Consider the following 27,393-nt stretch of genomic DNA (forward strand, 5'->3'; position numbering starts at 1 on the left):
TCATTATTCTTGTTCACATTCAAGGTACCGCCATCTTGGTGCACTCGTTTCGGCCTCCATGAGCGAGAACCAATCAGAATTTGATTTTTTTTAGGCCACTTTCAGCCCAACCAAAAGTAAGTTTTCTTAACTCTGGGTATAGAGGGGCTCTAATAATTATAGGACTAAACTTTAATCCTCATCAAAATTATAATAGCACTCTATACTTAATGCACGAACGATCATTGCATTATTTCATGAGCATACAATTGACATCAAATGACATCGATACGGAAACAAGAATTTTTTTCAGCTTTATACTGCTGAGTGTATAACTGGTTCAGTGCCAGTGTAATGCTAGCATTACACTAATGAGCGTATAACTGTGTGATGGGTGTTTACCAGTCACGGCCACCAGATGGCGCCGTACTCTTCAATGTGCGATTCCCGTTTTCCCAGAGATTCTAAAGATTTTTTAATCCCGCTTTTAAAAGGCTTCTACAGTTTTTTGCAGTTTACTCAAAATAATAAACACGGACATTAGAGGTTTTTGCATGAGCCGATTTAATTGATACTTCAAGAACAGAAATAAAAATAAGGGCATCTAAAAAAGAAGGAGAAAAAACTTGTTACGCAGAGAATGAAATGAAAAATAAGTGAAACACTCTACAGCCTCCTTAAACATTGCCAACTCTCTATCATTTAGGATACACTTATGTTTTGCAAAAGTTTACAATCTGTTACTTATACACCTATGATGACCAAATTGCTTTATGTATTTCCCTTTTTTTCGCAAAATTCATGGCCTGTTTTCTTTGTCAGATAATTTTTATTCTTCTTTCGTAGGAAGAGAAACTTCAAGACTAAAAAAAAGATTTCCTAGAGAATAAAAAATCATCAACATTTCAGTCCAATAGAAAGCCATTACTTTTTTCAATGGTGCACTTGAAGTAATTTGGATGATATCACATTATAGAATACTTTTATTACATGACAAATGAAAAAAAGATACATGAATGTAAGTTCAGTAAAAATTTCAGTCTAATAAATGGACGGATTATTACTTTAACTAGCTAATAATAATTTTAAGATGCTCTAGATAGAGAGCAGTCTTACTCTAGTTGTAAAAAACTCATTTTAATACGCTTTTACAAATTAAAATAATCAGTATTTTATCAAATTATTTTGCAATTTTGAATTTTTTATTTAACTACTTAAAAGAGGAAACAGATATCACATTAGACAAAAGATAAGAAGGTGCTTAGCTTTAATGTTTGGAACATAACTTTACAATTATATCACAATTAACAGTACTACATAGAGCATTATTGCTTGACATAAAATCTTCTGTCTGATACATACAGAGTGTTTCAGGCCACTCGTACCAGACCTTTTTCTCGGTTGTTTTAGGTCGGACGAAGTCGGGGACCGCGGAGTTGAATAGGGAATTGACCCCCAGAAATCCGAATTTCGTGGTCCCGAAATCCCCCCTTTACCCCCTAAGGGGGGGGATGCTAAAAGTCACTGTTCCCAACCGAATTGCGTATTAGTCGCATCAGAATTGAAAAGCACGGAAAACTTCATGTGAAAGTGACCCCTAAAAATCCATAATCGGCCCATCCAAGGCCCAAAAATGACCCCCTAAAGAGGGCGACAGTACCCTCCTCCATAATTTCTCTTTGGTCTCAAAATTGACGTAGATTCTCCAGAAAAAAATGATTTCCCAGGTAATCGACCCCGAGAAATCCAAATTTCATGGTCCCGAAGCTCCTCTATCCCCCCTTGGGGGGTAAACGGGGGGCCCAATTTTACAAATCGGGACTCCTTTCCGAATCGCAAATTGATTGCATCCAAATTGAGGAGCAGAACACATTTACATCTTAAGTGACCCCCAAGAGTTCTAATTGACCCCCTTGAACGGCAAAAAGTAACCCCCTGAGGAGGGGGTCTTCGCCCTCTACAAAAATTTCTCATGATTCCTTTTTGGTCGCAAAATTAACGTCGATTCTTCAGAAAAAGACGGTTTCTTCCCAAAAGAGCGGGTAGCGGAGCTTAGGGACCATGAAATTCAGAGTCTTCGGGGTCGATTACCTGGAAAACCGTCTTTTTCTGGAGCATCGACGTCAATTTTGCGACCAAAGAGGAATCTTGAGAAATTTTTGGAGATGGCGAAGCCCCCCTCCTCAGAGGGCTACTTTCTGCCGTTCAAGGGGGTCAATTAGAAATCTTGGGGGTCACTTAAGATGTAAATGTGTTCTGCTCCTCAATTTGGATGCAATCAATTTGCGATTCGGAAAGGAGTCCCGATTTGTAAAATTGGGCCCCCCGTTTACCCCCCAAGGGAAGATAGAGGAGCTTCGGGACCATGAAATTTGGATTTCTCGGGGTCGATTACCTGGGAAATCATTTTTTTCTGGAGAATCTACGTCAATTTTGAGACCAAAGAGAAATTATGGAGGAGGGTACTGTCGCCCTCTTTAGGGGGTCATTTTTGGGCCTTGGATGGGCCGATTATGGATTTTTAGGGGTCAATTTCACATGAAGTTTTCCGTGCTTTTCAATTCTGATGCGACTAATACGCAATTCGGTCGAGAACCGTGACTTTTATCATCCCCCAACCCCCCCTTTACCCTCCAAGGGGGGGTTGGTGGGTTTCGGGACCACGAAATTATTCGGATTCCTTGGGGTCAACCCCGAGGTCCGCGACTTCGTACGACCTAAAACAGGTGTCAGCGACGGTCAACTTACTCTAAACCTAGGTGCCATGTGATGGTAGAATTTTCATATTCATTGCCAAATTGGTTTAAAACCAGTCCTATGTGGGCTGAATCCGTGAACGGATGTAAAAAGATTATCATTATTTACTGGGCTCAAGAAAATTGTTGACCATGACAAATTATTGATTGTCTGAATTTGGTCGCCCCCCTCCCCCTCCTTCCACCCTACAGTATCAAAAGAGCGAGAAATGCTATTGGAAACCTTAAAAACCCTTAAAACATGCATTTGTGTTGAAATATTTCATTGGCCGCTTTACTGTGTACTGTGGTTCCTTAAAACTCATACATCCGATTTTCACGGAAATTGGAGGTCACCTTAAAGAAGCATCCGAAAAATATGGTTGTACCGGTTTGTACCGTTTGTACTTTGGTATATGGTATCTCTAGGATATATGCTTTCTAAAAGTACCAAAGAGAACCGCGCAACGAACGGCAATGACACTTTGCCAGTCTACAATATTCTAAAAAATTTATTTTTTAAGGCTTATTTTTCAGGGAACTTTGATCTCATGCCCTGCTGCTAAAAATCAATATTGTTGGGATTTGCAGAAGCGGAAATATTTTCCTTTTAATAGAATTACATGAATAGATGATAAGATAACATTTTTCTGTTCGATGATTGTGTTTTTCCTCCATTTTATAAGAAGCACAAGATCCTCTTTTTTATGGAGCAATTTCTTCGGCTCTCGACGTTCAAAACCTACATTTAGACATTTTTGCCGGCTTTTTTGACACAAAATTTGGAAAGAACAGATCAAATTACCATAGGAATCAGCATTTTTTGAACAATATGTCTGATCTAGTGGGATTTATGAACTAAGCGCCGCTACGGACACGATCACCCACCGAGCGCTGAGGGAGGTTCTTGCTTTTTTGCGCTTTGTCATTGCATGGCAGTGCTGCCATTTCCCGGAAGTAATTCCGAAATTCGGAACTTTTCAAATAATTGGAAATCCCGAAATCTTCCGAATCCCCAAAATTTTCAGCTATTTTCGGAATTTCCTAGAAATTGGCGGATTTTCGCCAGCTCGACCATTCACTTGATCAAATTTAGGGACTTTTCGATCTAATTAGGCGATCTTAGGAACTAAGGCCGGGCGTATTTCGGAATTTTTTGCCAGAATTTTTTAAGGAATCGGAATTTTTCTCGGAACTTTGGCAAATCAGAATATGTCTCCGGAAATCGGAATCCCTTGATAAAATCAAATGGCAGCGCTGTTGCACGGGACCTCTAAGAAAGTTTCTTTTAGACAGAATGCCACTTTCTTCAAAACACTGCAGCAATAATTGAAAAGTATATAAGATAATATTACAAATCATTAAGATACCTACTGAACTAAGTCAATTTCTTTCTCAAGTAAAATTAAATAATTGGAATTCGATCTGAAACATATGCATCAATAAACTAATACTGTGAATTAACACTTTCTTTTTCGATACATTAAGACGCCTTGAAAAGTAAAAAATCTATCGTCTTATTGACATATTAACGTATTAACCCTTTTATCATAGCCATATTAACAGGTTTTTTAGCGTCTTGTAACATAATAATTAATGACTTCTTTACTCTTTCAGATGTATATTACTGCAGACAATTCGAATATACCGGAACTACAGGGAGAAAAATGGTATAAAATTCTTAATGCAAGAGTTATAAATTACAACGGGACAAAATCATTAGAACTGACGGCAACTTCTATTGTTGAGGAAATTAAAACCTTTTAAAATTCTGTAGCATAAATAAAATAAAGTAGCATGAAAATTCTTTCAGTCGATTTTCATTGAACAATTTTCATTGATATTAATAAAAACTTTACATATGAACTGAGTGTAGTATTTGCGAACGTGAGTGTTGCCCGTGTGCACGGGGGGGGGGGGGGGGGGGGCAGCTAGTTATTTATAAAAACTCTTGAGTCAACGTCAGAGGAATACAAGTATTAACTGATTTTCATGGTTGAAAAAATGATGAGAGAAAATAAAGGAGACAAATGACTAACGATATTACATAAATGAACAGAATGAACGAAAAACGATGACAACTACAATATAACACATCTCAATCAACATAGTATAAAATGAAATATATATAATAATAAAAGTTAAAAATAAATGAGTAAATAACGCAAAGTATGAAGTTCATAATCCGTATCAATTTTCAGACTGATCAAATATTACTTGGAGTAAATATGAAGGAGTTGACTAGGCTTACTGCAATGATCTAAGATTGAAGTAAAATAGCAATATAAATGCGGGTACCTAATTGCACAAGAATGAACGAAGAAAAAAAGAGAACAAGAAGCTGAGCTAGAAAAATAACAATAGGAAAAATACTTAGATGAAACCTGAAGGAATGACTAGAAAAAAGCTTGAGAGAAAGTTTGAGATAAATAAAAAAATTCGCATTTAAAATGTATTCTGGTTTCCACAGGGCATAATTTACCATACATACAGATGGCACAGATGGGAAAGTAAAATCAAAACCAACATAAAAAGAGTTTCCATTATATGTTGTGATGGATTAATTATGCACAGCAAGTATAAATATACAAATTTAAGAAAGGAGAAAAAAAGAGAAAGAAATCAACTGAAAAATTAAAAAACTAACAAGAAATCTTTACTAGAAATTCTCTTCAACAGCAAAAATATTGATAGAGAAATTTTGGCTTGAGTCTTTATGTCAATAACAGTGACTACGGAGATGAGGGTTCGTTAAAACTACCTAATTCATAATGCTCATCATAAAAACAGTACCTACTACCAATCTGAGAAAGGTCACTAAATACTCGACACTGAGCCCTTAAAACCATTTAAATTTCTTTGTAAATTGTGTTGGATCCTTATCTAAGAAAATAGCCAATATCTCTATTCAAGCTTTACTGGACACTTAAAGTTTTTCCAAAAAATCAAAGCCGCAGATGAATGGCTGAAAGGAGAGCATAATCTCTGAATCGGGGAAGAAGTTCATTGAGAGTCAAAAAAATCAACAGGCAAAATCCTGAATATTCAAAAGATAAGAAAATCAGTTCAAAAATTGCTGATCAAAATCCCGGCGATTTAGTGAGCAATAAATTCATGCCCATGACTGAGCTTCATTTGAAAAGGACTTGCTAGACAATTCTCAGTCAATGATTAAAAGCTAATTTTTACAGTAGAAATCAATCCTTTTGAATTTAGCTGGACACATTCACATATTCTCTTCAGTTTTTACTATTGACACTCCATCAGTACTAATACTCTACAGTTGCAAGCTTTCAACAAATAAATGTAACGAACTAACTGATAGATTAGTCTTACTTCTGTAGAGAGGGAGAATAAGATCGAGGAGGAGGCAAAGCTAAAGGCCCTGGAGTTACTGATCGCACCGTTGAATCCAACTTCCGAGTTTCATGTTCAAGAAGTAAGGCATCCAAGGAAGGATCTTGAGAGACTGTTCGTAGAGAGTCTCCGAGGGCTTGACGTAGCTGTTGCATTTCTCGGCCAGCGCGAGAGCTCCGTAGGATGTACATTTGCCTTCTTTTCACCTCTTGACTTAGCTGCTCACGCAAGAGCTGGACCTGAAAAATTAAACAGGTCAATGAATTTTTCCTGAAAAGAATGGAATTTTGTTGATAAGGTGTGTTTCAAAACTTGAGCAGACTGAGTCGAGGTACTTACGTCTTGACTTTCTTTGGTTTTTTTTAGAAATCTTAACAAAAGTGTTAATTTTATGCCAAAATACCCTAGAATTCCAAGTTTTAGGCAAATCCATCAGCAAAACACCGAAGTGGCAATTTTCGGCCATTTTGAACTTCAACCGGCGGCCATTTTGGAAATATCGTTTTTTTTTAAAAAAAATCTAACGTCAAGTTCGTTTTTCTCGTGTGAAAATACCTCTATATACTGATTTTCGCGCAAATCCATCGACAAATAACCGGTGTGAAATTTCGGCCAGTTTGAACTTTAACCGGCCGCCATTTTAAAACGGTTTGACATATTGACTTCGGGTTTGCGCGCAAAGTTTTCTTTTTTTAAGCGCTATGAACGAGGTATCACTAAGGGGGTCTTCCCATTTGAAAATTAAGAGTTGGGGTCCGTTTCTCCCCAATGGATCCCCTGAAAATTTTAGGGGGCCAAAAAGTAGCTCCCTTTGACCTAGGAACATCCCCTAAGTTTCAAATCTGTACCTCAATTGGTAAAAAGTTAGAGGGGGTGGAAGGGATTTTTGGATCATCCTGTACTTCCGACACAATGTGGCAGTCAGGATTGTTGAACAACGAATAAGTCAAATGATTGAAAACACTATACAGAAACACTGAAAAAACATCATTTCAGGCTCTGTTTGTACCCAGAGAGCACAAACTTGGCAAATTCGCTATCAAAATTCTAAAACTTATCGTTAGTAATTTAATTAGAGATAAAATACACAAAAACAATACCTACATACATTCGATTATGACCCAAAAAATGGTATCCGGAAATGCCACGTTTCAGCAAAGAAAAAATCGTGGTGGATAATCGAGGTTCTACTATATTATTACTACTTGTAATACAACTACTTGTGCTTGTACTTGTTGCTTTTGCTTGTAATATAAATAAAGAGGATGAGAGATGTACTCTATTCTAAAGTTGAAAATAATTTTTACATTTATTATTTATTGGGAACAGCAATGAGAGGATACATGGTTATAAAAAGTGATTAAAGATGGATCGTGATCTCCACAAACACTATAGCGAAAAACTGATGAGTTTAATAAATGAATAGATGAATAAATGAGTCACCTGATTCTCAAGGCGAAGAACTTGCTGACGATGAGATTGCTCTCGAGCATCCAACAATCTCTCCGCTTGAAGGTGAGCTGATCGATACCTTTCTATATCACCACTCCTTTCACCCCCAAGTTTACAGCTACAGACAAAAATTAATATAGAGTCTAAATTATGAAAGTAAGAGGCGGGGAAAAAATGTATTCCCTCTCTCATTGAATTGCTTCGAGGACAGAAAATTAAAACCATGATTAGCGCCTTATATCATAAAAACTATTACGGGTGAGAGCAGATAAGATTTTGGCAGTAATCAAATCTCAGATCCCAAAGATGGCCATAGTAAATCAAAAGACTTCATGCATGAATTTTTTTTTTCAATATCAGGATAAACTGTGATGAGCAACAAACTTGCAAGCTTGCTAGGATTTTTAGTTTATGAATGATGTATCCGAATCGGATAATAATCAAGTGGATATCATGTTCGATGAGAAGAAATATAAGATTATAAGAACTTAAAAATTATTCATGAACATCAAAACTTGTCTAATTGACCATTTCATGGTGGAAACTGTGATAATGTTACTATTTGTTCAAAATAAAAAACCATTTGAGTTTTATAAGGGGTACAGAAGTTTTTATTCTTGGGGTGGGAATAAACTTCAAAGTTTTCTAAAAAAATTATTCACTTACTTGGCATGTTCTGCCCTTAGTCTTGCTAGTTCCACTTCCTTGTCTGCAAGTTGAGTTTCTAGACGGCAACATTTGGCCTTCATTTCGCGCAGTTCATTGTCCACAGTGTATGAGCTGTCTGCATCTATTCGTTCATAACTTATGCCTTGAAGTTTCCTTTCAAGATTTCGTTTTTCACTTTCTAAGTTTCTCACCTGGAAAACAAAGATAAGAAAGTAGCAGACAACAAAAATCTTGAAAAATGTAATTACATGAGTGTCAAAATGTTTGAAAAATTTGATAGGAATGATATGCTTGTTGAATCTCCCACTTTCTCTGTGAAAAAGAATTCAATTTTTTGCAGAGCTTGATCAAGTTCTAATAATCTTGTTTTTTCCCATCTCTAAATTAAATTTTCAACACCTCTAAGGAGACATAAAATCAATTTTGAAAAACGTTTTCGAGAAGTAACTTTTAACAAAGTTATATTTGGCTGAAATCTTCAATCACACTTTCTGTCCAATTTTTTTAGAGTAATATTGGAGTTGCAATTTACGGTTGCTGCCAAGTTCAGAGCCTGAGGGGATTCTGTAATGTACAAACACATTGAAAAACAAGCTAATTGTGACCACTAAAATTAAAAGTCTATAAATGAAAGATTGAAGCCATTGAATCAATTACATAAGTACCTTATCTTGCAATGAATCAACTTTGAGTTTCAATTCTGCTCGTTCGGCAGAATGCCTGTCACTTGACTGTTGTGTTGAAGCCTCTGCTGGCCAATTACTGAGTCGCAGCTGTGCTTCAAGACTATGTCTCTGCAGCTCTAGATTATTTATCTCAGACTTTAACCTGACAAGCTGATCTGATTGCAACTCATTGTTACGTCGCTGTTCTGTTACTGATTGCTGCATTGCTTCCAGCCTTTCACTGAGTACACGCCTCTCATTTTCGCTGTTCATCAGCGCTTTCTGAAGCTGAGGACAAACAAAAAATAACAGAGTTTTTAAATAAGGGCGATATTGATCGTTAGATGAATATATTTAAAGTTTATTATGGACTCGATTTATTCAAACAAACATTTTAAAAATGTACAGTTTTTTTCAAACAAAAAATAGCAAAAATCACATGTTTTCACCGGCACAAAGAGGCTATTGGTACCCAAGCTCAAAAGAGGGTTCTTATTGCATTCATCACTTTTTCGTTATTTTTTGGAGAACTCATATAAATCAGTTGCAATTGAGGAAATAAATAGGGCATCCGTTAGATAATTGATACAGTGGAAATCGGATACATCGGCCCTCTAGGGACCGGCCTGATTTGGTCTTTATATCCAATTGGTGTTATAACCATGCACAAATACACTGAGTCAATGGGAAGTCAATCATGGGTGCGACCAGATCGCACGTCGTTATGCCCGATACCTACCTCCGTCGTTACGACCAATACCTACGTTGTTATAAGCGATATCATAATATCCAATTTATCCACTGTAATTAATTTCCCCCCAATGTCAGCCTAAATGGGGCAGCACTGCAGCAGGCATAAAGTCAGAGTGCTTAGTGCCAGATTGTACAGGAATACAGGGCAGTGCTGCAGTCGATGTTTTGAACACAATTTTGATGAGTACAAAACCAAAATCTTATAAATACACATTTTTTTTTTAAATGAAACAAAAATTTGCTGTAAAAAATTGTAGAATTATGAATGCACGACATTATTTCAAATGGTTGATTGTGAGAGTCTGTTACCTGTTTGAACTTTTCAGTTGATGCTTGAGAGGTAGCAGATGTGTCTGTCAGAGTGCGTTGAAGTGAGGAAACTTCGTGGCGTAACTCTGACTCAGAGAGTGCAGCAGATTCTAACGTGATTGTTAGTTGTTCAACAGTACTCTTTAGTGATGCACAACGTTCTTCTAAACATGCAATCGTACGACTTTGGGACTCACATCGTTCGTTCAGTTTCTACGGATTCAACCGACCAAAAAAATAAGAGAAAAGAGTTAAAATATTCTTCAAAAATAGGAGATAGGGAACAAGATAGGTAAAGTCATACATGGAGAAAAAATGTTTTTTTCTTTACTTTTATACTATAGCCAAGAAGCAGTTAAATGTAGCAGAAAACAGAGACCGTCGGAGGCAGAGTATTAAGCGCAAAATGCATTTTATTTTTAAAACAAGAGCACTATGAGGATGGAGAGAGAAATCAAATGACTTTTTAAATTATTTAATACAATTTTAAGATGTAATGAAGAAGGTAGGCGCTATCATAGCTTGGAGGGGTTTAATTTTTGCATCCACTTTCAGGCAACAAAAAGGTTTCATTTTGCCTTGAGGGCTAGCTTACCCTTCCAAATTTTTTTACATTGACCTAGAGGCACCTTGTAGGTATTACAATCGTATTTTTCTCACCGAAATAGTGCTATCTCTTTCCTGAAGTGCAATATGCATCCTCTGCAGATCTCCTTCCAAAGCTACGCGCTGCAGTTCTAGCTTCGAGGCTCTTGCTTCAGTGCGGCTAAAGTCTTCTTGCAATTGTTTCTTCTCATTTTCTAGACGAAGCACTGATCCACGGGCTCTGTCTAACCGATCCTGAAATATAAAAATACAACAAGGTGGTGTGTTCAGCTCAACACTCTCCCTCCTCAGTTTTGTACTGGTAGTCATTAAAGCTATGAAAGGAAAAGGGAAAGCTACAGGAAGCTACGGGAAGGAAAGCTATTGCTATGTTAAATAGGATTCTTAGGGATCAAAGTATCTCGCAAGAAAAAAAGAGATTGATTTATGACACCATAATCAAAAGCATTTGATTTATGACACCATAATCAAAAGCATTCTGACCTATGGCAGTGAAGTATGGCCCATGAAAGATCGTACCCAAAAGATTCTTAAGGCAACTGAGATGGATTTCTGGCAAAGATCAGCCGGAATCTTGAGAAGGGATAACGTGAGGAATGAAAGAGTGCGTAAAATGATGAACGCCGAGCAGAACATCGTGCATGAAATTATGAACAAACAGGTTGTCTGGTATGGTCATGTTCAAGGAGTGGCGGATGACGGATTGCCTAAGAAGGTGCTAGATTATGGGTTCCGCCTGGAAGGAGACGTAGGGGTCGTCCAGTAAAATCGTGGATAGGTGGCATTCAAGATGTTACAAGATGTCATTTACCTGATGATCTCTGGGCATAGAATAATAAAGCTAACGCCTTGGGTCGATAAACAAGAATGGCGATCAGGCGTCGCAGAGTGTACAGGTGCAAAAGCGACTTGTATGTATGTCTTTTTAGAGCTCAAATTTTTTACTATGATTGAAACTTTTGGACTTTTTTGGTCCTGTTTTCCCTGCATAATAATGTGGACCCAGCACTACTTACCACCTTGTAACATACAGTTTGGGCCACGTTTCTAATGTTTTTTTTTCTTGTATAAAAATACACTTTATCGTGACTTTTTAGGGACCAAAAGAAATGTATTGCATTATTTTATGACTGAGAGTCATTCAGTGCTTTTTACAGGGTACCTACCTTGGGGTGCGGCTTATTTTCGTCAAGTCGGAAAATCGACGAGGTCCGGGTGGCAATTGGTGCTTTCTATAAAAATAATAGGCTGTATTAAATTTAAGCCCATTTGACGCTTTTTTAGCTGATTCTCATAGGGATCAAAACTACGGGGCAAAATTACATTTGTTTAAATGGGCGGAAAAACGTTTGATCTGCGAAAATGCATTTTTTGAAACTAAAATGTGCTTAAATGAAGAAAACCTGACCAGCTCTCAGAGAGGCGTCAAGAGGCTCATTCGAAACAAGAAAATCACATTTTTAACCCATGAGTGGGGACAGGGGGGTCACGGCGTAGCCGGTTTTGAGGCGCTAAGTGAAGCTAAGTGATCGCTTTTAAGACTTTCTGATCAAACTCAAAATAAGAGTTCCGAAGTTAAAGAGGCAAATGAATCTCACAACTTGATGAGAAATAATGTATAACAGTTGTTTTAGCCCTTGAGAACTATACTAGGCGCTTTAAAATGTTGCCTTCCATGCTATTTCTCAAGCCTGGAACAAAATTGGTGTATATATTTTATCTTGCACTCGAGTCTTGCACACTTCCTATACCCACACCCATGGGTCAAAAGTGTGATTTTCTCGTTTTGAATGAGCCCCTGGAAGGCTTTCTAGGAGCTGGTCAGGTTCTCTTCATTTAAGCGCATTTTAGATCCAAAAAACGCATTTTCGCCGATCAAGCGTTTTCCCGCCCATTTAAACCAATGTAATTTTTCCCTGTAGTTTTGATCCCTTTGAGCATCAGCTAAAAAAGCTTCAAATTGGCTCAAATTTAAAACAGCCCATTATTTTCATAGATAGCACCGATTGCCACCCGGACCTCGTCTATTTTCCGACATGACGAAAATAAGCTGCACCCTAAGGGTACTTACCTACAGGATTTTGCATGAATTAAAAAATTTTGAAAATTTTCCGGCCATGTTGTTTTAATAGGTGATAATGAAAAACCCTGATCTTAAGATTTGCCAAGTCCCAAATCTCAATGATTTAGAGACATTTTCTGGCCTCAAAAACCCGATCATTAAAGTTAAAGATTTTTATTGATGTAGTAATCTTTAGAAATCTTCCAGATATCCTGTTTTTATAATCTATAATTATCAGAGACGGATTAAGCAATTTGGTTACACAGAATTTCCTCCATTTAAATCTATGCTAAATAATCGATTCTTGTCAGAGCACCTGGCCCCTCCAAGAAGCAATACATTTTCATAGGTTTGAATGGGGGAAAAACAATGTTGCTAATTTGCTGGATCCGCGATGATACTTGTGTAAAATATAAAAAGTTTTTCCTCTGGTGAAATGGTAAAAAATAAAGTCTTGAATGACATATAAATTATGAAGTATCACCAATTCAGCACTCTATCAGCAAGTATATCATCAAAAAATATAAAAAATATTGACAGGAGATTTTGATGAATAACCTCACTGTTAGTATATTTGACACAATATATTAACAAAAAGTAGCACTTTCCAAATGGTGTTCATAACTTTTGAAAGTGCTTATGGACATCAATTTTTTATTGGCACTTTTGTTTGTTGAACAGTGTCAATTTCGTGCGATTCCAGTCAGTGAAGAACCCACATAAAATATAGGAATAAAACTAGATAAACAAAACAAAAGAAAATGGCTAGAAATTTCAACTTACCTCGAGTTGTCCTTTTTCTTCAAATCCACTTTGAAGAGACATCTCCAGAGCATTCACTCTTTCAAGTGCTGATTCTAACTCTACTTCTTTCTTTTGAAGAGCTTCAGCCTAAAAAAAATAAATATATATTACTTGATGAGCAGATTTTCCTCAGAGAGGATCTTGTTCTGCTTTGCTAGGTGCCTTGGTTTTTTCTCCACTTAATAGATATATTCAAACTACAATATTTTTTTTTTTACACAAGTTAGGAAACGGAGCATTTATTTTGGCCCTACTAATTTATTGCAATAAATTTTAGAGAAAAAAAAAGAGTGAAGATGGGCTTTCAAAAATCTTTTTTTGTCCACATTCTAGTGGATTAAATTTTATGATCTTCAGTTTATTTACAACTCAGAGGGTGACAAATAAAATTAGGTAAAATGAGAAGATTTTATAGTGAAATTAAAAATAACGGAAAATAGTAACAAAATATCTAGTTTTTGAAAGTCGGCACCTATCAGGCGTTTTAAATTATGGAAATGTAATTCCTGCAAAATTTTTTACCGCATTACCTGAATGTTTAGTGATGCTTGTTTTTGATTCAACTTGGTCTCAATGTTTGCCTTCTCATCTTGTAATTGACGAACATTTTCCAGAGTGGCACTCATCTTGGCTTCTGTTTTTGTATTACTTTCTGTCAAATCAAGGATCTGTCGCCGCTGACCCTCCAGTTGAGTCTTCAAATCATCCTGGATTGTTATTCAAAACTTAGAGATAGGTATAGGGAATTTACTTAGACTGATTGTCAGAAAGAGCGCTTTGGCTAACTTTATTCTTTCAGACGAGATGAAGTCAATAAAGAGGATGAAAAAGCAAGAATTTTCAGGAGAAGCAAGTTAGAAAAAAGTATGAGAGGTAGGCGACAATAAAGAGGATGAGTTGTGGTTAGGAAAGCAGAATTTGATTCAGTATTTTCAATGTGTTTAAAGGAGTCAAACATAGCTTTTACAAAAATTAAATTCAATATAAGGAGTTTATACTCCTTATAGATGCCTGCACATCTCCTTACCCATCTTATGAGAGGCAAGGAGATATGTGAGGAAAGAGGAAAGCTTCAAGTACTACAATGAGCACCATAAGCCTATTATCAGACTATCTCGATGTGATAATTTTCTCTTATTTATTGTCTCTCCTCAAAAATTGCATACCCACACTGAAGCAATATGCAAAGAAGTACAGGGTGTTTTGGACCACCCGTACCAGGCCTTTTTCTCGGTTGTTTTAGGTCGCACGAAGTCGGGGCGGACCGCGGGGTTGAATAGGGAATTGACCCCAAGGAATCTGAATTTCGTGGTCCCGACCCCCCCCCCCCCCACCACCCCCTTAGGAGGTAAAGGGGGGGTCACGATGCTAAAAGTCACTTTTGTCGACCGAATTGCGGATTAATCGCATCAGAATTGAAAAGCACGGAAAATTTCACGTAAAATTGACCCCTAAAAATCCATAATCGGCCCATCCAAGGCCCAAAAATGACCCCCTAAAGAGGGCGACAGTACCCCCATCCATAATTTCTCTTTGGTCTCAAAATTGACGTAGATTCTAATTTTTAAATTTGAAATGTTAAATTTTTAGGTTTGTCAAATTTTACACTTATTAAAATGTCAAGATCAAGTGCTGTGATTGGTTCAAGTCATCGAATATCAGCCAATCACAACACCTGACCTTGATAGTGGGGTCGCTCAGGGTCAACAAAGTTCAAATTAGGCTACCAGCATGAAACTTGGTGAAAATGTAGAACCGAAATCCATCGAGACACAAGCTGGATCTCCCATGGCTCCCCGTATTTTGGTCGCCATTTTCCAAGATGGCCGTCATAAGCTGATTTCCATTATTATCTCATTTTTCAGGCGTTCTAAAGTTTCAGTTAACAAGAAATTTGGCAGGAATATACTTGAGTGTGTCTAGCATGAGAAAAATTTGACATTTAAGTCCAGTTGGCCATTACCCTTACTATTGGCCGCCATTTTGAAAATTAGCGGTTTAGCGCTGTTTCTCCGCGGTGCATTACATTTTCGCGGCTGTGTTGCAATGAGATGTATGAGATTTGGCAGGATTATGTATAAATATGTTCAGAACAAAAATCTATCGAGACCTAAGTTCAGCGGCCATTTTTACCCAGGCTAAAGGCCGCCATCTTGGAAATTAACAGCCCAGTTTAGGGCTGTTAATTTCCAAGGCTTAAACCTTCTCCAAGGTTTCTCAGATTTGCGTGGCTGTTTTGCAGCTAGACGCGTGAATTTTAGCAGGAATATCCATGAGTGTGTTGAAAATAGAAATTCACCGGGACCCAAGTTTGGTCAGCCGTTTTACCGCTGAACATGGCCGTCATCTTGGAGAAAAGCGATCTGCCCTGTACCTCCGGAGTTTGTCGGATTTTCGTGGCTGTTTTGCAGCTTTATGCATGAAACTTGGAATGAGCACGTGTAAATATGTAAGGCACCAAAAATCCTGAGATTGAAATGCAGTTATCTGTACCCCGGTTTATGGCCGCCATCTTCCCTGGTAAAAATGATCCGTTAAAATTTGAACTGATATCGGTTGATATCAGTTGAGCATCAACCGATATCAGTTGATTTCAACTGATATCAGTAGAGCTTCTACTGATATCAGTTGAACTTCAACTGATACCAGTAGATGCTCAACTGAGCCCGGACTCCAGTCAGTTGAGATCCAATTGGTACCAGTTGAGGCCGGACTCGAGTCAGTTGAGATCCAACTGGTATCAGTTGAGGCCGGACTCGAGTCAGTTGACATCCAACTGGTACCAGTTGAGGCTGGACTAGAGTCAGTTGACATCCGACTTGTACCAGTTGAGGCCGGACTCGTGTCGGTTGAGATCCAACATGTGGTACATAAGGCGGGACTCGTGTCGGTTGAGACCCAAGTTATGTCAGTTGAGGCCAGACTCGTGTCGGTTGAAATCGAAACTGTTTCAGTAGTGGATCGATTCGGCATCAGTTGCGGGAATAGGTTTAGATTCAAGCATCAAATCAGAGTACAGCTGGATTATGCCTTTTAAATTTGCTATTTTCCGCTATAGGGCCGTCCTATAAATTACGTAAGGCACTTTTTCCAGTTTTAAGATCCCCTCCCTCTCGAAAGGAATTTTCTGCCCCTCGGCCACCTTACTTCAACAATACCCCTAAGGCAGCCCTTGACACCCTCCCCCACTGCCTTGCGTAATTTGTGGACGTAATGGGCCCTACAGCGGAAACCAGTGGTCTCCATTTTGAAATCTCTTAAAAATGAGAAACTTTTTTTTTTATTATTATTATTATTTTTTTTATTTTTTTTTATTTTTTTTATAAAGTTTCCGTATAGATGAATGGCTAAGTGCAAATTGCCTATCCTCCTTTTTGAAGGGGCTAAAATCAATCGTTGGAAAAAAATTGCAATAGATATGGTACAAAAAATGGTAATGAATGTCAATGTTAGGTTGAATCGCAGGTTCTTCACATTTGTATGTAAAAGAGCCCCACTTTAAAATTAATTTGATAAAGGATGGCAAAAAAAAGAGAAACTGAACCAACATTGTACTTAAGGTGATTGCAAATTTTACCGCAGAAAATGACTCTGTCAATTAGAATTTTTGAATTAATATTGGAGATACCCCAGTTAGAACAAAATATTTTGAAAATATTTTAGAAATACTGCCGTTGTTTGGAAAATATGTTCAAGAAAATAATTCCACGAAAATACTGTAAAAATACTTTTACAATATCTTTTAAATCAAATTTTTAAAATATTACAATTAGTTATTTTTAAAATATGTTTGCAATATTTAAATGAAAATGTCTTTGAAAAATATTTTTAAAGCAATTACTAAATATTTACATTTTTAGTTGTAAAAATACTACAAAATATAATTTTAAAATTATTAATAAAATATTATAGAATATGCGCGCGCTCTAGGAGCTGTTTTTGGTACGTATGTTCTTTTCTGATAAGATAAGATATTTTATTCAAAAAGTAAAACATAAAATAAAGAACAATATTAATCTGCCCGGCAAATTGTGATGCCCAATTAATCTGCCGGATCAGACATAAAATTAAATTCAACTTATAATAAAAGAAAAAAGAAAGGGGAAAAAAAGAAAACACACAAAATAATAATATTATTAATAATAATAATAATAATAATAATAATAATATATCCATAATACGATAATCCAATAATATGATAGTTAATATTCAGAGCACTTACGCTGAGAAGATAAGTAAGTACATGCCTTTGGCGGACGAAATCAAGTGCCTCTGGAAATTGGACAAAGTAATAATTGTGCCAATTATTATTGGAGCAATGGGGGAGATTCCTGTGAAGTTGTTTGGTAGTCTTAGGAAGATCAACCTTAGAGAGAAGCTGTTTCAACAATTACAGAAAGCAGTTTTGCTAGGGAGCTGCAGGATTGTGAGGCGAGTTCTGGGTGATGGATAGTTACCACCAACCGAAAAATTAACCTGCATTTTAAACTTCAATTTTAAATTTCTACTCCAATTTTAAATTTTTAACTCCAATTTTAATGTTTTAACCTCAATTTTAAGTTTTTTTTACTCCAATGTTAAAGTTTTAATCCCAATTTTAAATTTTTCACTCCAATTTTAAAGTTTTCATCCCAATTTTAAATTTTTACTTCAATTTTAAATTTAAGGACTCTCCTTTGCATTGAATTGCCGGGGGAGGACTAAATATCTACCGGCCTCGAGCTGTGAATTGAGATACGAGAACATAATAATAAATAACATAAATGCATCGATATAAATTCAAACTAGAAAAAGGTCCGAATAATTAAAACTGGAAAAAGACGCAATTATAAAAAAACAGGAATTTGGTTTTAAAAAAAAATAAAAAAAAATGAGAGAGTCAAAAAAACGAGAAAGTTAAAAAAAATGAAAGAGAGTTAAAAATAAAAAAAAAAAAATAAATAAATGAAAATGAAAATTTGAAATACATGAATATGAATATCTTGAGTGCAATTAATAAAGAATTTGAAACATAAATTACACGATGAAATAAAAAATAATAAATAATAAATTATGGTAAAATATTAAAAGAATCCGTCAATAAACAAACATATTACGGACTCAGAGGCCTGCGACTACGGATTGCAACTTCATCCCGAGGCGTGGGTTCTATTCCCGACTAGGGCGACGCGGATTTTAAGGTTAGTCACAACTCTACGATCGATCAATTTGAAATGACATATGTGCACCATCGAAGGAACGTCAGTACCAAATACATAGGTTGTCCCAAAAGTACTGCACGTTTTTTTCTTTTTGACGAACGGTAGTAGATATCAAAATGCGGTTTGTGTAGTCTTAAAGACCGGCGAATTACCGGTAAAACAAGACAAATCCGAGCTCTCTAAGTCAAAAAATGACCAAGTTACAGCGTTTTGAAAATGACTTGTAGAGGGGACCCCTACGGGATTTTCAGCTTCTTTCCTGGAAAAAAACAAAGAGTTGATTGTTTTTTTTTTTTTTTTGGACAAACGGTAGCAGATATCAAAATACGGTTTGTGTAGTCCTAAAGACCGAGCAATTACCAATAAAACAAGACAAATCTCAGCTCTCTAAGTCAAAAAATGACCAAGTTACAGTGTTTTGAAAATGACTTGTAGAGGTGACCCTCCCAGGATTTTTAGCTTCTTTTCTGGAAAAAACAAAGATTTGATTGATCAAAAATTCTACAGAGAAATCGTCGCGATCGAATGAAGTTGGTAACATGATATCAGCCCGGACCTTGCACCCTGCGATTTTTGGTTATTCCCTACGTTGAAAAAGGGCTTAAGAGGCAGGAAGTTTAACTCCATATCAACGATATGAAAAGAGCTGTTGAAACTTTCTTAAAGAACATTAGGCAAGAAGAATTCGAAAAAACCATCTTTGAAGAATTGGGAAGAACAGTTACGGCGCTGTGTGGCAAGTGATGGAGGGTATTTTGAGAAGGAAACTAGTGTCCAGTCATCCCGTGAAGAAGAGTAAATGCTAGTAATCTTGGTAAGATTCTGCAAAATTGATTTAATAAAACCACTTGAATCCTTAATTCTTTGTTTTTTTTCCAGAAAAGAAGCTGAAAATCCCGTAGGGGTCCCCTCTACAAGTCATTTTCAAAACGCTGTAACTTGGTCATTTTTTGACTTAGAGAGCTCGGATTTGTCTTGTTTTATCGGTAATTGGCCGGTCTTTAAGACTACACAAACCGCATGTTGATATCTACTACCGTTCGTCAATAAGAAAAAAACGTGCAGTACTTTTGGGACAACCTATGTACATCACCTAGAGTGCGCGCTCTCTAGATGCAATATTAGTGCAATATCTTCAGAACATTGATTATTTTTAAATTGATCAACTGATCAGATATCTACTGATGTCAACTGACGTCAACTGACAATTTCTACTGACATCAACTGATCAGATACCTACTGATGTCAACTGATGTCAACTGATTTTTTCGCACCAAAACACGGTTGACGGTCAACTGATAACATCTCAACTGATCATTTTTACCAGGGTTAAGAATGAGCAATGAACCTATGTTTCTCCGAGGTATCTCGGACTTTAGTTACCCCGTAGCAGCCAGATGTACGAAATTTTGAGGAATACACGTGAATATGATCGAAAATAAGAAACCTCGAGACATGCGTTTGGGGGATTGACAGGTATTTATTTCAGAGAAGAATGGAAAAACAAGAAAATTTAATCACTTTACCGTGCCTAATTATTTTTTTTAAAAAAATCACTGTCGAGAAGTTATGATATTGGATGAGATATATGTATTGTCTGTTTTGCATTGTGGTTTACTATACGTTTTCTAAATTAACAGCTTTTAAGTTCAAGTTTAAAGAATACAATTCAACATGTTATTATTGTAAACATTACAAAAAGTAAAAATAACCTGACAAATTTTGAAAAATTTTTCGAATTTAAAACAATTTTGACTAGGAAATTACTGGGATCGAAAAATTGTTTATGGTGGTTGTGTATTGCATTGAACTGCAGGAAATTTTCTAGCATTTCTTAAAATACTATTTTAGCACCTTTTAAAATTGAAGTTAAAGAAAACAAGGAGCCCATAGCGCAGGAATTTTGGAACTCATTTGGTACCTAACAGTCTTTTAAAGAAACAAACCATGAAATGTTTTACATTTTTTTGGAAATCAACACACCGTACAAAGTACAAAAAAACCCTAATATTTGGAAAAATTCAAATCCTTTGTTCGAGCAGGCTGCACTTCAGAACATTAGAACATGTTTTAATAGCAATGAGTACAATGGTCTATCATTGATACAATTATTAAAGTCCCTCTGAGAGGAAAGAACGAAATAGTTAAAATCTTTTTTCTTGAAATTGTACGATTAATTGGAGGGATTTGCATAGAATCAGGGTAACTGTATTAGACTTTGCAAAATGGCCTCTCATTTTGTAGCTTTCTATTAGAAAGCTAAGGAATATTCTGATTTGAAATTTTGTGAATATCTCCTTTAAAGGTTAGTAAAGAAATGCGGAAAGCTTTGATGCGATTTTCCCTCTAATTTTCTGTGGTGACAATAAAACGTGAGAGTAAATTTGGCAAGTTGATAGACATTTGGGCTGATTCTGGTTAAATTGGTCCACATAGTAAACATCAGATAGACAGTGTTAATCGACCATATTATATGCTCAAAATAAATTAATAAACGAAAGAAAAAAAAACAAAAACAAAACAAAACAAAAAGATCAGAATTAAAATCGTGTAAACTTGAGTGGGGAAAGATTATTCTACGGATAATAGAGGCAAAAGGTGTAAAAAGAAATGTGATAGTTTCAAATATCTAAATTTCTGGCTGATATATTGGTGACAGGAAGAGGTGGGGTTACTGAAGCCAGAGGTATGGTTGATTCGACCACATGTCTGGCTGGTGCAACTACTCTTTTGGTTTGCGTCAAAATTAGCCAAAAATATAGTTGAAATTTTCATACTTTTTGTTTTGCGCACTCAAAACAATATTCTTCTTCCTCAAAATAAATGTAGAGCTGCGTAGCAAACTCTTTACATCTTGGGTTAATTTAGAGATGAGATTTGTTTTAGATAGAGTTCAGAATTCATTTTGGATCATACTCCCCATCACATGTGGAAAGAGAAGTGTCCTGCAAATTAAACCTTCCACATTTGCAGTTGTTTCATCATTATAAATATAATACAATATCTTGGCCCTGTGTTTGAGGGAAATTACCACCTGACAATGTGAAGTATGTTACTCCATTCACTATCTTTGCATTAAATGTTTTACATATATGGAAACATTAATGTAGACTTTCGTTAAATTTCATTATCCTGGTGGTAACTTTGCTGCGAGATCTGAGAATCATATAGAAATGGGGTCGGTTAGCTGGAGTTAAGTAGATGGTCTGCTATTTCCAAAGTGGCGATTAATAACATACGTAAAGGGTGGTGGATCAAAACCTGCAAAAAGTCGGACGTGGGCGTTTCTTACAAATAGTCACTTCATTGATGTAGATGTCTATGGGTACTAGCCGTTCTGGACGCGCTTTGCGCGTCCGTCACGGCCAACCAAGGGGCTGCGCCCCCTGGACCCCCGATCACTCGCTAAGAGTGACATTCGGCTCGCTCCGCGAGCCATTTTTCTCAGTGATTGGACATTTGATCACTAAGATGTATACATTTTGGAGACTCTGGAGGCAAAAATGATTTTGTCACAGAACCTTGTTGCCGGAGCATGCCATTATTTGCACATGAATAGATGTGTGGAGATGAAACGATAATGGGGATCGATCATTTCTTTAAAAACGCATTTGACTAGGCCGTCATCCCATCGGATGGACAGTCCATGGATCTCCTTCCGCGATTTGACTTGCACTGAAGTAGCAAAAGTTCATCTTTACCTCTTAAGAAGATTATCGGTGGCGTAGGGGTCTAAAAACTGCTCAACGATAGTATAATTCGAGTTCCGAATCGCAATGAGCCCACTCGTGTTTTTTTTCTTATACTTTCATCGCATATAAATTTCTCTGATGTTTTTGTTTTATTCTCTCTGATTGCATATTAGTAATCATATCCTCATTTCATTTCCTTTCCTTTCCTTTTTCCCTCTCTGTAGCATCTGTGTCCATTTACAATTATTATTTTTAAATAGCTTTCCCCTAGTATACAATTGATGCTTCAAACGGAATCAATTGTTTTAATGACATTTCCGGCTAAATCATGGGTTTTCCCAGGAAGGCAGCCTCTCGTCCCTCCCGGACTCTATTATTGCCAGATAAGTTGCTTTTTTAGCATTTTTCCCAATTCAAATCTATGTAAAATATTCACATTTATCGCACAATCTGGCAACCTCTCGAGTGAAATAGAAAAAGGTAGAATCCCTGAAAGTCTGAATCCTTCGAAGTTTATATTAATGATGATGATGATTGGTTTACAATTTTTCAACCCCAATTTAGCGCACACACCCCCTTCCAAAGTGGCTCAGGCGGCACTCGAGAAATGTTTCCTCACTCGGGACAAATCGTTTGCCCATAGGTATTTCCTCCCAATAGATTTATGACAATTTCTGATAAATACCGCAGGCTATCCAATTGGGGGTATCGGGTTTGACGCAACCGCAGAGATGAGTCATGTGTACTACCCCCTTCTGAGGCCACATAAGATCGGGTGCCTCGAGGGCTGAGCGAGACGTAGCTGATCTCCCAGTCTTCGGCTCCAGAGCCCTGCCGTGGGGTTGCCGCAGGGTTTGGCGCAAGCTGGGCAGGGGCTCCCCTCCTACGCCCCTGACTCCGGGTACAATGATGGCTTCGGCAGATCGGTCCCGGGGGATGGGGGGGGGCCCTCAGGCTATCCTCCATCTATCCCCCATCTCCTCCATCAACCCTATCTATCTACCCCATCTATCCTCCCGTCGGATGTCCCTAAGGCACTCTTCAAACGGCAGTCCCCGACCCCGGTGAAGCCGGGGTCTTAAAAGTAGATTCCTCAAAACCATAAAAATAATAATATAGTTAAGACTTTTAACTACCTATTTACGCGTATTGACGGAAAATCTTTGTAGAGTAGCGTTAACTGATCCCTGGAGATCCAGTATCAAGAAAAATTGGGTGCTCCAAAGTGCCATTTTGGGAATGAAGCTCAAATGATTCCGAAAAGGGAAATTCATATATAAAAGAGCGGCTCGAGGGAATTTGAATTCCATAGGTCCGCGGCGAATGAACACCGGGCATTTGATAGGTGATCTGTGAGTAATTTTTAGTGCTGAATCCGAAAATGACCTTTTCTTTCCTCCTACACCCACCGATTCTCCGGAAATTGAGATTTCCGACTTCAAATGGACCTTTCAGAAAATGCGACTTTCCGGAAAATTGGTGAATGGCGAAGAGAAACCAAAGTCATTTTCGAATCCAGGAGACAAAAATACATGAGAAAACATATTCCACGCATGGTTAAAACCCTGTTGTTTCAGATAACGGGGGTTTTCTCTCAAATGTCCTGATCGACGCATATGATACTAATCCGTTTGTTTTGCGTCAGGAAAGACGGGAAAATTATATTAAGTTGGTGTCTATAGGGCATCTTTCATCTACTTCCTGCTGCTAAAGTCAAAAATTACCTAAATTCTTTTCTATCATATAACTATTTTCCAAAAACTCGTGTTTTTTTTTACATCGGATTTTTTTTTCTAATTTTTTCAAAAAAGTAGAAGTTAATGGAGGAAACTGAGGTAATTTGAGCTTCAGGAGCAATCAGTATACTGATTGCTTCCGAATGGAGCTTCTTCAGCTTATAAGCTGAAGCAGCTCCATTAGATACCTTAGTATAAATAACGGCAGTGTACAGTAGTGACTGGCAAAACATGATTTGTATTGATTGATTGACGTGTATTTGATTTGTATTTTTCTCTCATGTTTTTCCCCCTTATCATTTTCTTTTGTAAAAAAGCTAGAGAGGTGCCCCCCTCAGGAATGAAGGGCGAGGGGGTCCTCTGTTTTCCTCTCAAAATGTTCGGATTTCTTTTAATTCATTTTTTGGAGGGAGAAGAGGGGGAAGGGTGAATTAGATGGGTAATACATCATTTATATACGTTATTTACACATTTCATTGGAAAGAAAAGTCCCTTGAACACTTAAAACTCCGACTGAAATGAGTGTAGAAAATGAAAACTTATCTGATGTTGAATAATATTGCTCTATTTATCTGGAGTTATGCCAAAATACGTATCTAAACCCAATAATCAGTAGAATAGTCATAAAAAATGAAATCTGTGAGAAAAAATACATGAGAATAATTTATCATGTTATGATTTATAAGCGAAAACATAGCAAACAAAGTCGCATGATGTACCATGTCTGGCCTGCACTATGACTCGATCCACCGTGGGCCGGCGGCTGAACTGGAGTCTAGACGTTTTTGTATTTCCCACTTAATTGTGGGTGTACTTGCCAAATTTCACGCGTCAAGTTTCAAAACAGCCACGAAAATCCGACAAACCCCGGAGGTACGGGGTAGATCGCTTTTTTCCAAGATGACGGCCATGTTCAGCGGTAAAACGGCTGACCAAACTTGGGTCCCGGTGAATTTCTATTTTCAACACACTCATGGATATTCCTGCTAAAATTCACGCGACTAGCTGCAAAAAAGCCACGCAAATCTGAGAAACCTTGGAGAAGCAGGACTGGGCTGTTAATTTCCCAGATGGCGGCCTTTAGCCTGGGTAAAAATGGCCGCTGAACTTAGGTCTCGATAGATTTTTGTTCTGAACATATTTATACATAATCCTGCCAAATCTCATACATCTCATTGCAACACAGCCGCGAAAATGTAATGCACCGCGGAGAAACAGCGCTAAACCGCTAATTTTCAAAATGGCGGCCAATAGTAAGGGTAATGGCCAACTGGACTTAAATGTCAAATTTTTCTCATGCTAGACACACTCAAGTATATTCCTGCCAAATTTCTTGTTAACTGAAACTTTAGAACGCCTGAAAAATGAGATAATAATGGAAATCAGCTTATGACGGCCATCTTGGAAAATGGCGACCAAAATACGGGGAGCCATGGGAGATCCAGCTTGTGTCTCGATGGATTTCGGTTCTACATTTTCACCAAGTTTCATGCTGGTAGCCTAATTTGAACTTTGTTGACCCTGAGCGACCCCACTATCAAGGTCAGGTGTTGTGATTGGCTTATATTCGATGACTTGAACCAAGCACAGCACTTGATCTTGACATTTTGATGGAGTATTTTGATAGTGTGGCACAGGCTATACTCTGTTGGAAACGCTGCCAACTTACTTTTGATGTAGAAAACTTAACATTATTTCTTGAAAACTTCCTTGATTCTGATTTTTTTTATGATATGTATTCAGTGAAAGTTTCAAACAGCAGTGTTGGTTCGTTCTGCTTTGATGTAATAGAATGAGAGAGAAGATATTATAAACGGCAAACAAGGTTTGCATTTTTGCAGTGTCACTGTGGATTTGTGATTCTAGCCATTTTTAGACAAATTTTTTTCTTTTCAAATAAAGTCTGCTATACTTTTTTGCATATTGCTTCAGTGTGGGTATGCAATTTTTGAGGAGAGACAAAATAGGAGAACATATCATGTCGAGATAGTTTGATGATAGGCTTATGGTGCTCATTGTAGTGCTTGAAGCTTTCCTCTTTCCTCACATATCTCCTTGCCCCCCTCATAAGATGGGTAAGGAGATATACGCAGGCATCTATAAGGAGTATAAACTCCTTATATTGAATATAAATTTGTAAAAGCTATGTTTGACTCCTTTAAACATGTTGAAAATACTGAATCAAATTCTGGAAATCCTAATTCTAATGGATATCAGATTATGGCGGCCATCTTGGAAAATGGCGGCCAAAATACGGGTAACCATGGGAGATCCAGAATGTGTCCCGATCGATTTCGGTTCCACGTACCTTAAACTACATTTTCACTAAGTTTCATGCTGGTGGCCTAATTTGAACTATATTGACCCTAAGCGACCCCACTATGATATTTTGATGGCTAGTTTTGATTGTGTGACACAGGCCATTAAGTTTATGCAGTTTCACCTTCAAAATATAGAAGGGCCTTTTTGTACTTGACATACTGTATAAGACATGCTGTACATATTCGTAAATAGGAAAGCAACTAGTAAACAGGGTTCACAGGAAATTACATTGAAATCTTGGGTCTTAGGATGAAAAAAATAGGTAAATGGATGAATGAATGAATTCTTGGAAAATTATTTGATTGTGCTCTACTTTGGAGACTAGGGTCAATTTACTAACCCGTTCACGCTCAACTTGTGCCACCTGCTGCATCAAATTTCGGACACCTTTACGGACAGTCTCAGGATCAATTTCAACAAAGGTCTCAGGTCTGACCATCTCATGTGCTTCTTGGCCTAGTGGACATTATTAATTAAAGTACTTTTTAAACAACATTCAAGGGTTAGTAGAATAATGAGAGAATCATAATACAGCCACTGTTCTTATAATATTTGATTGATTTTGTACAGATCCGATCTCAGTAACCACAAAAAAGATGAAAATCTTAGATGTTGCTTTACCTCTGGGTGCAACAACAAATACTTTCACAAAATTTAAAACTGGAATACATCAAAAAGTAGCGACTCATACATGCGAACCACGTATGAAACATATGAACCGAGAAAAAAGCACTGATTGCACAATCATTACTTGTCAATTGGCATAGTTAACCACAGTCAAAGCGTCGGGAATTAGGAATGATGACGCCGGTAAACGCATGCTGATTTCGCTAATTGCACCACGGTGAGCCTGCGGTTATGCATTCTGCATGTTTGGTTTAGTGCGGTTACTACTCGTTGATAAATACGAAAAATCCATAACTACACCTACACCCTGTTAGGATATGCTTCCAGTTACTCAATTACATAACGACGGTGAAACTACCAAACGACGTATCTCGTTTGCGGTGTTTAAAAATCTACGCTCACATTTTATTTTTTGAAGCAAACC

General features: G+C 37.3%; 1 protein-coding gene across 9 annotated transcripts in view; it reads right to left on the reverse strand.

Moving 5' to 3' along the window:
- Positions 1-519: 519 nt before the first annotated feature.
- Positions 520-27,393, reverse strand: part of Root (ciliary rootlet coiled-coil, rootletin) — a 348,852-nt gene continuing 321,978 nt past the window's right edge. For all 9 annotated transcript variants that reach the window (XM_072305010.1, XM_072305017.1, XM_072304988.1 and 6 more), the window contains 9 exons: positions 26,683-26,798; positions 13,922-14,098; positions 13,371-13,478; positions 10,580-10,759; positions 9,920-10,132; positions 8,858-9,145; positions 8,190-8,383; positions 7,515-7,641; positions 520-6,310 (listed from right to left, as the gene is read on the reverse strand). In XM_072305010.1, the coding sequence (XP_072161111.1) occupies positions 6,047-6,310; positions 7,515-7,641; positions 8,190-8,383; positions 8,858-9,145; positions 9,920-10,132; positions 10,580-10,759; positions 13,371-13,478; positions 13,922-14,098; positions 26,683-26,798 (1,667 nt within the window). In that variant the 3' untranslated portion in view covers positions 520-6,046. The remainder of the gene's footprint in view (positions 6,311-7,514; positions 7,642-8,189; positions 8,384-8,857; positions 9,146-9,919; positions 10,133-10,579; positions 10,760-13,370; positions 13,479-13,921; positions 14,099-26,682; positions 26,799-27,393) is intronic.

Source organism: Bemisia tabaci, chromosome 1 (assembly GCF_918797505.1).
Source record: "Bemisia tabaci chromosome 1, PGI_BMITA_v3".
Classification (NCBI taxonomy): domain Eukaryota; kingdom Metazoa; phylum Arthropoda; class Insecta; order Hemiptera; family Aleyrodidae; genus Bemisia; species Bemisia tabaci.